The following is an 11,454-nucleotide window of genomic DNA, read 5'->3' on the forward strand; positions in this document are numbered from 1 at the left end:
TTGCAAACAGTGGCACGGGTCGTCAAATACAATTTATATTTTAAAAACCTCAAAATGTATGGACACCATACAGCAGTACTGGGGACGACTGCTTGTGTTGTGATCGAAACGTCGTACACTTTTATTTTATTCCTACGTGACTTTACCGAAAGAACTAAAGAGTATGGATTCATAATCTTGGTTCTTTCGGTAAAGTCACGTTGAAGGGAAATAATAAAATAACAAAAATATAAAACAATAAAAATCCTCACGACGTTTCGACTGCAACACAAGCAATCGTCATCAGGTGTGAAATCCACAGCAAGAAAGTTTGAAAAAAGTGGCGGTTGTTTTTAAATCCTTTATATTAAGTTCGCTTGCTTGTGCGCTTACGACCGTGCAAATCTTTCGGTCGTTTTTTAACCCACTTCCCGTGATCCAATCGAGCTGACATTTTGCACACAGACTCGTTGTGCGAGACAATTAATGTTCGTGAAAATTTTTTTTCCAAAATTTTACACTGTTTAGGGAAAAATAAATACATATTTTATTACCAATTGCTTAATGGTGGCAGACAATCATCTGACCCATAGGTGGCAGCCATCTCAAGCCAGAGGATGAGAGGACTCTAGCCGCCACGCACATAAAGGATTTATAGTGAAAAACTTTGTTTTTACGGGTTAATTTTTCCTAACTTTTTTCCTATTATCTTGCTGTGGATTTCACACCTGATGACGACTGCTTGTGTTGCAGTCGAAACGTGACTTTACCGAAAGAACCAAAGAGTAAAGCTCTCTTCTAGTCAATCAACCCACTACATTTGCACATTCCTGCCGCCATGTCCTGTATTCGCCAATAAGCCTCATATCAGGTGAAATAAAGTCTCGAGTCTGACCTGAGTTGTATTCCCAAGCACAGTTAAACACGAGTGGCGAGTGAGATCTGAACAAGTCCTTCGCAAACCCCCGTTGACCAAGTGTAGTGATCACCAATGACCATCACAGCGTGGGTTTGAGCGGTTTCATCCAACACTGGATTGACAAATGGCAACATTATTTTCACGTATTTATATTGTATTAATTTCAATGGTATACTCTACGGAAAGACGGAAAGTGCTTTCTGCAACACTGCGGTGAAAGCGAATTCATACCCTTTATTTCTTGCCAGGAGCTTGAATCTATGCATATTCAAACAATAGTTGACTGACGGTTTAAGCTGTACAGTGATACCTCGGTTCACGAACGCTTCTGTTCACGAACAACTCGGTTCACGAACAGAAAATTTCATAAAAATATGCTCCGGTTCACGAACTCCGCTTCGGTTCACGAACAGGAGCCGCGGCCATTTTTATGCTAATTCCAGGCTGTCACATGGTCGTGACTTCCTGTAGGAAGATCGTGGAGAGAAGCAGAGACACAGAAAGAAGTACTGTGAGTACTGTGAAGACACTTTCAGTGACTTTTTAGATTTTTGGTGTGCTTTTTAGCACATACAGTACTGTACTACTGTACTGTCCAATACTGTACTTACTGTAATGTACAGTTCACCCGTTTGAGTGCTTACTGTCTCCCACCCGCCTTCCACTTGCCTTCCTCCATGCCAGAAGTTATCTCAAGCAAGGTTAGTGTTCTCTCTTATACATTACTATACTGTACAGTACTAATGTGTATTGTCATTTGTTTATATTTTTGTGTATCAAAAACCAAAAAAAAAGGTCAGAACGGATTAACCGGATTTACATTGAACCCTAGTGGGAAAATGTGCCTCGGTTCACGACCAATTCGGTTCGCGACCAGAGTCAGTTCACGAATTAAGTTCGTGAACCGAGGTATCACTGTAGTATGAAATTTAGATCAATGAAAAACCCATGGTTGTGTGTCAGTAAAACATTGCTGGAACGGTAAAACACTTTTTACAACAGCACACGGTTTATTTCCTATTTGTAACTAACACAATGTGGTGTGGCCCCTTGTCAGTGTTGGTAATGTTTGAGTTGCAGAGTCGTGAGAATGCTGATTTGGAATGTGTCTCATTCTGTGAAACGCAGCAGAGAGAAAGCGGTTCTCACACCGAGCAAAGACAAAGTCGTGGTGCACTGTGTGGCTAAAAGACGAAGTGGGCGTGCAGACATTCTCGTGAGGCAACGGATTCCATTCGTGTGGAGACTTTAAATTCATGGATCCTCCTGATGATCGCAAAGAGCTCCCTTCGCAAGTCTTTGTCGCAGATGTCGTGGCGAAGAAGCTCGGTTTATCAGGCAACAGCTGCGACGCGCCGGAGGTAAACGAACTTTGTTTTCATAGTCCAGTACAGGATGCAGAGGTCGCAAACGGGTTTTGATTCCTTACCCGTACCCGACCGCACCAGGGTCGCAAATGGGTACCCGTGCCCGTACCCGGCCGGGTACAGGTAGCCGTATCCTACCCGTACCCTACCCGAAATGAGTGACAAACGGTTACTCACCAGTGACTCACGGCCTACCCGTACCCAGACGCACCAGGGTCGTAAACGGGTACCCGTACCCGGCCGGGTACGGGTAGCCGGGTATCGGGTAGGGTAGCCGGGTATCGGGTACCCGGTTGCAACCTCTGACAGGATGATCCATTCATAGATACAGCACTAAAGCCATACAAATATGTGGAACAATATCGAGAAAGCTATTTCAAAGCCTCTACACGTCCATCACCTATAACAATCCACTCGTTACATGTGTAACTTCGTGCATTGCTTTCCCAACAATCAGTCACCTGTGGAGAGGAAGTACTGTAATAGGGTCGTGAAAAACCAGGGCCCCTTAACATCGCCGCACCCCACCACACACTCGCAACTTATTTGGATTGGAAGTTGTCCGCGAGAGTCATTGCTGATGCGAATTCGTTGTTTCCCTTTGAAGTGTGATGGTGAGGACAGAAGCGATGCCATGCGTGGGGAATGTGACAGTGTTGCAGGAGACATCTCACTCGTGGATGTACTACTTGAAAAACAGCACAACCAAGACAATTGTTCACAGACGTTCAATCTTACTCAGAAAGACCCAGAACCACAAAAGTGGCTTCCCAAGAAGCTTACGCAACACTCGGCTTTGTCTTGTGGGACTATATTGGGCTGTGACAATACTGGTCAAATGAAAACACACAATGTGGAACAATTGCTGCCTCGTGACTGGAATAAGAATACACTAAAGAGAACAGAATATAATCCTCTACACATCGCACAAAATGTACAGACTGAGCCGCATCACGGTTTTTACGCAAATATTGTAGGAAACGACATTCGGAGCTCGTCGAGAGGCAATTCTCAAAATGCAAAACTTCCAAAGCTCGATGGAACCATTCGCACGTTAACGTCTAATTCTCAAGCTGACGCACAAACAGGTTGCTTTCATTCGGAGGATGAGATAAAATTGGCTGATATCTTAACGGACGATTTAGAATGTACTATTACCACCAGAAAACCGCCAAAACCCACTTGTGCTTCTGCACTTTCGGAAGCAAATGACTCAAATGCTGCCTTTAGTGAAGAGGCTGACCACATCGCTCGCGGAAGAGCCGACGGTTCTTCAACAGCAAATGCGCTTGGAGTGGAAAATATAAAAGTAGCCGCAGATGTAGCCAACAAGGGCACGAGCATAAGAGATCGCATCAAGAAAACGCTCGTGGCAAACGCGTGGGCGGCAGCTACCCGCGTGGTCTCGCGCACCAGGCACCTGCAGGAGTCTGCGCTGTCGCACGAGAGGCAGATCGCCACGGAGACTTGTGCCTGATGACAGCCAGTTTGAGATTGGGCCTTTCTATGGGCTTCCCACGAAGGTGCACAGCCTTCTGCAACAACAGCGTGGCATTAAAGAGCTCTACGGTAATGTGTGCTGTTTTTTACACTCGGATATTACGCGAAACTGTCTCTCGGTTTTTTTTTCATGCCAACATATCTTTTTTTTTCTCTCGTGGGAGAAATGGTAATTGAATAGTATTTGGCGGACTTACTCTTTGGTTCTTTCGGTAAAGTCACGTAGAAAGAGAAAATATGAATTAAATACTAGCAAACGACATTTCGATTGCAACACAAGCAATCGTCATCAGGTACAAATGAAAGAGAAAACAAAGCCTAGTAAACTTAGAAATATAATGCAATACAACACAGATAGTCGGCTAACATAACGGTCAACACCCTACCTGGATTGATTACGCTCTTCCAAAGATTGCTAAATTTAAGAGAGAGATTAAACAGAACAGGAGACACACAGACAGACACATAAAGCAGAGAGAGACAACACAGAGACACACAGAGAGAGACAAACAACATAGGCACACAGACACAGAGACACACAATATAGACACACAGACAGACATATAAGCAGAGAGAGACAACACAGAGACACAGAGAGACACAACATAGGCACACAGAGAAACGACGCCTCTGTGTCGAGGCCTTAGATAGAGAGAGGGGGTAGAGAGAGGGGGTGGGGGGTACAGAGAGGGGGGCAAAGAGTGAGGGGGCAGAGAGAGGGGGGGGGGTTGAGAAATTAATTTTTAGTACATGGTGGAATTTTGCTAAATGTATTTTACCAATTTGTTTTTGTTATAACAGCATATCACTGCTTATTTGATTCGTACTGTAAACGTTTACACATCACCAGTGTCGTGATGTTAGCTGTCAAGCCTAATCCAATTTCTCACACATTAGGTGATGGTTGAAACATTTTTGTCGTCCTGCACGCAAGTTAATCATTTTAATCGGCGTTTTTGTTCTCTTAACGTGTAATAAGCCACCCGTTTGAAAAAAAATTAACCCGTAAAAACAAAGTTTTTCACTATAAATCCTTTATATGCATGGCGGCTAGAGTCCTCTCGTCCTCTGGCTTGAGATGGCTGCCACCTATCGGTCAGATGATTGCCTGCCACCATTAAGCAATTGGTAATTAAATATAATTTATTTTTTCCTAAAAAGTGTAAAAGTTAGGAAAAAAAATTTAACGAGAATAAATTGTCACGCACAACGAGTCTGTGTGCAAAATGTCAGCTCGATTGGATCACGGGAAGTGGGTTAAAAAACGACCGAAAGATTTGCACGGTCGTAAGCGCGCAAGCAAGCACGCAAGCACGCAAGCGAACTTAATATAAAGGATTTAATTACAATTGACACATTCACGTGTTTCAGATTCTGCCGTGCATTTAATCATTCTTTTTTATATTTGTGTCGACACATGACGCCGCAAAGCCTGGCAGCACGACTGCTTGTCCCTGGACTCCGTGAGACGAGGGAAGAATCTGATTTACTCTTTACCGACAAGTGGCGGCAAGACGCTCGTGGCAGAGATCCTCATGCTGAGGCAGCTGCTCTGCAAGAGAACGGACGCTCTGCTCATTCTTCCCTACGTTGCCATCGTCCAGGAGAAGGTAACGATCGCTTTTGTACACGCACATTTCCACACCGACACAGCAGCATAAATGCGGTTATACGAATGACTCTTTGGTTCTTTCGGTAAAGTGACGTATAAAGAGAAAATGATCAATTAAATACTAGCATACGACGTTTCAATTGCAACGCAAGCAATCGTCATCAGGTATAAATGAAATAGAAACACAAATCTAGTATACTTAGAAATGTAATGTAATACAACAGAGAGTCGGATAACATAACAGTCAACACCCTACCTGGTTGATTACGTTCTTCCTGAGAATACTAAATTTGAGAGAGAGATTAAACAGAACCAGAGACATATAGACAGACATATAAGCAGACTATCACAGAGATACATAGAGAGAGAGAGACGTACAAAGGCACACAGAGAAACCACGTCTCTGTGTCGAGGCCTATGTTTTGTCTCTATGTAAAGTCCTCCAAGATAAGTCAACTGAGGCAGCCGGGAATTTGGAAGTCTCGTTGAAATATTTCCGTCTTGGCTTAGGAACAGATACTCGGATGCAGAGTACAATCTCGGGTTCATCAATTATTCCCACACGACACACAATTGTGATGTGTCGCCGCTGCTACTGCTGCTGCTGCTACTGTCGGGGTCGCTAGCCCCCGAGATCCCTCCCTCGATGATGCTTACGGCCGGGCTAACCTCATCAATCGCCCCCCCGCTGCTGAGCGAACCGCTGCTAGGTTCCTCACCCATGGTGGGAGCCGTCGCCCGAGGATTCCCCTCCCCCGCGGGTCCGCGTAGTAGGCATGGTTGGATACCGCGTAGTATTATGTCCCCCTTTACGCTACCACGATACCTCCCTTTCCTAATCGCGTACCTGCGACCCACACGGAGCGAACGTACGCACGCACACACACACACCGCTCCGTGCACTCCAACTCCACACTGACTACTCGCGTTATGATCGTGCACCTGTATCACACACGGAGTGAACACACGCGACACCTACTCTCGCACCGCTCTGCGCAGCGCTCCCCGAGGCGAGCCGCAGCACTACAGAACCACTGCGTACACACGCTCACCCACGCGCTCACACTGCACGACAAGATCACGAGACCACGCTTCGCTATTAATGATTTATTATCCGCTACCTGGAACTAGATGTTAAATCAGTGAGTCGACGAGGCTGGCCTACGCTGATACCTCTATACCTATTCCCCATTTATCTGCTATGATTCTAATTCACCTTCTTACTCACTGTTAAGTGTCCACGGCGGTCCGCTGATCCTTGTGCTAACCGCGTGCCTCGGTGCGTCGCACGGACGTCCGGGTCGCTGGCTCGAGCTGCGTCTGGTCGCCTGGCGCTGGAGTAAGAGAGCGATTTCCCCTCTGCGCCCTCTATTTATCCTCCCTACCTCAAAGGGGATGCTGCGCTGAACAATGGGCTCGCGCACCTCGAGCCCGCGCACGGCGGTTCCGGGCGCTTTTGATCTGCTAATCAGTGAGCGGCGTTGGCGGCGTACATCCTAATTAATCCCTTACCCTTCCTAACAATGGGGCCTGCGCGCTCAAGCGTAATTATCCCAACCCTCCATGACTATGCGCAACAGCTCCTGCGGTCCCGCTATTCATGCTGTCCCGTCCCTCCCCTGCTTGCCCCGTCGACCCGTGGGGGTGTGTGTGGGGGGAAATGCGCCTCAACCGCGGTGGCCGAATGCCCCATGCCGCGACCACACCATATTAAGGCTGGTCGCAGCGCCGCGGCGCAACGTAGCACGGGGGAGGTCGTCCAATTCCCTGATCGCCGGAAACCGTGAGAGTTAACCCCGATAAGGGTTTTTCGGATAAAAACCGGTCGGCCAGGTGACCTCCCCTCGGAGCTTTATGGGGGGGGGGGGGAAATGCGTGCGGGTGTGTTCGTGTGAGGTGAGGTGAGGGGGACGCGGGGTTGGCTCCGTTGCTTGGTGGTGGCGAGGTCGGGGATTTGGGCGCCTGCCGAACGGCTTCATGGCGGCGGCATCACACTACTACTGCTGCTACTACTGCTGCTGCTGCTGCTCGAACAGGTGCGGAGCCTGTCTGTGTTTGGTGTGGAGCTTGAAATCTTCATAGAGGAATACGCGGGAAGCAAGGGGCGCATGCCACCGCGAAAACACCGAAAGAAGAATTCTCTCTACATCGCCACCATTGAGAAAGCCCACAGCCTGGTCAACGCCCTTCTAGAGGAGGGGCGCATGAAGGAGATTGGCCTGATCGTTGTGGATGAGGTATGCGGCATTCATTATTTAATTACAGAGAATAATTGGCATCCTGCAAATGTCATTACAAATGTTACGTATTAATGTTCATCATCGTCATAATCAGCCGTCGTGAATCTACTTCTGGATGAGGGCATCCCCAAGCCTCCGCCATCTTGCACAGGCCCACAATGCAACAGTCCACCCAGCAGCAGCAGCACACGAGCTGTGACGTCAGTGCAATGTAGTGTTGAGTCTCATTTGCAGCGACGTACTAATGGTTTGATAATTGTTTTTTTACCCTTCTATCTGGCAACAAAACTGACACATTTTTTACGAGGCGTCATGTTTGCATAGACCACAATACCTGCAGTCATAATACAAACAAAAAAACAACTCTGATAATGTATGCACTGTCCTTGAAGTTGATTGGCCCACACCCAGACAGCTTTCCTTAGAGCCTAGTCTCACATGGTCCTTGAAGTTGATTGGTCCACACCCAGAGAGACAGCTTTCCTTAGAGCCTAGTCTCACATGGGTTGGACCAGATGACGCCAAAAGGCTCTAAGGAAAGCTGTCTTGGGTGTGGACCAATCAACTTCAAGGACAGTGCATATTATCAGAGTTATGTTTTTTGTTTGTATTATGACTGCAGGTATTGTGGTCTATGCAAACATGACGCCTCGTAAAAAATGTGTCAGTTTTGTTGCCAGATAGAAGGGTAAAAAAACAATTATCAAACCATTAGTACGTCGCTGCAAATGAGACTCAACACTACATTGCACTGAGTCACAGCTCGTGTGCTGCTGCTGCTGGGTGGACTGTTGCATTGTGGGCCTGTGCAAGATGGCGGAGGCTTGGGGATGCCCTCATCCAGAAGTAGATTCACGACGGCTGATTATGACGATGATGAACATTAATACGTAACATTTGTAATGACATTTGCAGGATGCCAATTATTCTCTGTAATTAAATAATGAATGCCGCATACCTCATCCAACGATCAGGCCAATCTCCTTCATGCGCCCCTCCTCTAGAAGGGCGTTGACCGGCTGTGGGCTTTCTCAATGGTGGCGATGTAGAGAGAATTCTTCTTTCGGTGTTTTCGCGGTGGCATGCGCCCCTTGCTTCCCGCGTATTCCTCTATGAAGATTTCAAGCTCCACACCAAACACAGACAGGCTCCGCACCTGTTCGAGCAGCAGCAGCAGCGTAGTAGCAGCAGTAGTAGTGTGATGCCGCCGCCATGAAGCCGTTCGGCAGGCGCCCAAATCCCCGACCTCGCCACCACCAAGCAACGGAGCCAACCCCGCGTCCCCCTCACCTCACCTCACACGAACACACCCGCACGCATTTCCCCCCCCCCCCCATAGAGCTCCGAGGGGAGGTCACCTGGCCGACCGGTTTTTATCCGAAAAACCCTTATCGGGGTTAACTCTCACGGTTTCCGGCGATCAGGGAATTGGACGACCTCCCCGTGCTACGTTGCGCCGCGGCGCTGCGACCAGCCTTAATATGTGTGGTCGCGGCATGGGGCATTCGGCCACCGCGGTTGAGGCGCATTTCCCCCCACACACACCCCCACGGGTCGAGGGCAAGCAGGGGAGGGACGGGACAGCATGAATAGCGGGACCGCAGGAGCTGTTGCGCATAGTCATGGAGGGTTGGGATAATTACGCTTGAGCGCGCAGGCCCCATTGTTAGGAAGGGTAAGGGATTAATTAGGATGTACGCCGCCAACGCCGCTCACTGATTAGCAGATCAAAAGCGCCCGGAACCGCCGTGCGCGGGCTCGGTGCGCGAGCCCATTGTTCAGCGCAGCATCCCCTTTGAGGTAGGGAGGATAAATAGAGGAGCGCAGAGGGGAAATCGCTCTCTTACTCCAGCGCCAGGCGACCAGACGCAGCTCGAGCCAGCGACCCGGACGTCCGTGCGACGCACCGAGGCACGCGGTTAACACAAGGATCAGCGGACCGCCGTGGACACTTAACAGTGAGTAAGAAGGTGAATTAGAATCATAGCAGATAAATGGGGAATAGGTATAGAGGTATCAGCGTAAGCCAGCCTCGTCGACTCACTGATTTAACATCTAGTTCCAGGTAGCGGATAATAAATCATTAATAGCGAAGCGTGGTCTCGCGTGATCTTGTGTCAGTGTGAGCGCGTGGGTGAGCGTGTGTACGCAGTGGTTTTGTAGTGCTGCGGCTCGCCTCGGGGGAGCGCTGCGCAGAGCGGTGCGAGAGTAGGTGTCGCGTGTGTTCACTCCGTGTGTGATACAGGTGCACGATCATAACGCGAGTAGTCAGTGTGGAGTTGGAGTGCACGGAGCGGTGTGTGTGTGTGTGCGTACGTTCGCTCCGTGTGGGTCGCAGGTACGCGATTAGGAAAGGGAGGTATCGTGGTAGCGTAAAGGGGGACATAATACTACGCGGTATCCAACCATGCCTACTACGCGGACCCGCGGGGGAGGGGAATCCTCGGGCGACGGCTCCCACACCATGGGTGAGGACCTAGCAGCGGTTCGCTCAGCAGCGGGGGGGCGATTGATGAGGTTAGCCCGGCCGTAAGCATCATCGAGGGAGGGATCTCGGGGGCTAGCGACCCCGACAGTAGCAGCAGCAGCAGTAGCAGCGGCGACACATCACAATTGTGTGTCGTGTGGGAATAATTGATGAACCCGAGATTGTACTCTGCATCCGAGTATCTGTTCCTAAGCCAAGACGGAAATATTTCAACGAGACTTCCAAATTCCCGGCTGCCTCAGTTGACTTATCTTGGAGGACTTTACATAGAGACAAAACATAGGCCTCGACACAGAGACGTGGTTTCTCTGTGTGCCTTTGTACGTCTCTCTCTCTCTATGTATCTCTGTGATCTGTCTGCTTATATGTCTGTCTATATGTCTCTGGTTCTGTTTAATCTCTCTCAAATTTAGTATTCTCAGGAAGAACGTAATCAACCAGGTAGGGTGTTGACTGTTATGTTATCCGACTCTCTGTTGTATTACATTACATTTCTAAGTATACTAGATTTGTGTTTCTATTTCATTTATACCTGATGACGATTGCTTGCGTTGCAATTGAAACGTCGTATGCTAGTATTTAATTGATCATTTTCTCTTTATACGTCACTTTACCGAAAGAACCAAAGAGTCATTCGTATAACCGCATTTATGCTGCTGTGTCGGTGTGGAAATGTGCGTGTACAAAAGCGATCGTTACCTTCTCCTGGACGATGGCAACGTAGGGAAGAATGAGCAGAGCGTCCGTTCTCTTGCAGAGCAGCTGCCTCAGCATGAGGATCTCTGCCACGAGCGTCTTGCCGCCACTTGTCGGTAAAGAGTAAATCAGATTCTTCCCTCGTCTCACGGAGTCCAGGGACAAGCAGTCGTGCTGCCAGGCTTTGCGGCGTCATGTGTCGACACAAATATAAAAAGAGAATGATTAAATGCACGGCAGAATCTGAAACACGTGAATGTGTCAATTGTAATTAAATCCTTTATATTAAGTTCGCTTGCGTGCTTGCGTGCTTGCTTGCGCGCTTACGACCGTGCAAATCTTTCGGTCGTTTTTTAACCCACTTCCCGTGATCCAATCGAGCTGACATTTTGCACACAGACTCGTTGTGCGTGACAATTTATTCTCGTTAAATTTTTTTTCCTAACTTTTACACTTTTTAGGAAAAAATAAATTATATTTAATTACCAATTGCTTAATGGTGGCAGGCAATCATCTGACCGATAGGTGGCAGCCATCTCAAGCCAGAGGACGAGAGGACTCTAGCCGCCATGCATAAAGGATTTATAGTGAAAAACTTTGTTTTTACGGGTTAATTTTTTTTCAAACGGGTGGCTTATTACACGTTAAGAGAA

General features: G+C 48.0%; 1 protein-coding gene across 1 annotated transcript; it reads left to right on the forward strand.

Moving 5' to 3' along the window:
* Positions 1–3,744: 3,744 nt before the first annotated feature.
* Positions 3,745–8,553, forward strand: LOC133361439 (helicase POLQ-like). The gene is made up of 4 exons (XM_061580355.1): positions 3,745–3,834; positions 5,197–5,375; positions 7,444–7,614; positions 8,533–8,553. The coding sequence occupies exons 2-4, from the start codon at positions 5,301–5,303 to the stop codon at positions 8,551–8,553; spliced, it is 267 nt and encodes an 88-aa protein (XP_061436339.1). The 5' UTR covers positions 3,745–3,834; positions 5,197–5,300.
* Positions 8,554–11,454: the final 2,901 nt, after the last annotated feature.

Source organism: Lethenteron reissneri, unplaced genomic scaffold (assembly GCF_015708825.2).
Source record: "Lethenteron reissneri isolate LAM-NWPU_2019-01 unplaced genomic scaffold, ASM1570882v1 scaffold_1067, whole genome shotgun sequence".
Lineage (NCBI taxonomy): Eukaryota > Metazoa > Chordata > Hyperoartia > Petromyzontiformes > Petromyzontidae > Lethenteron > Lethenteron reissneri.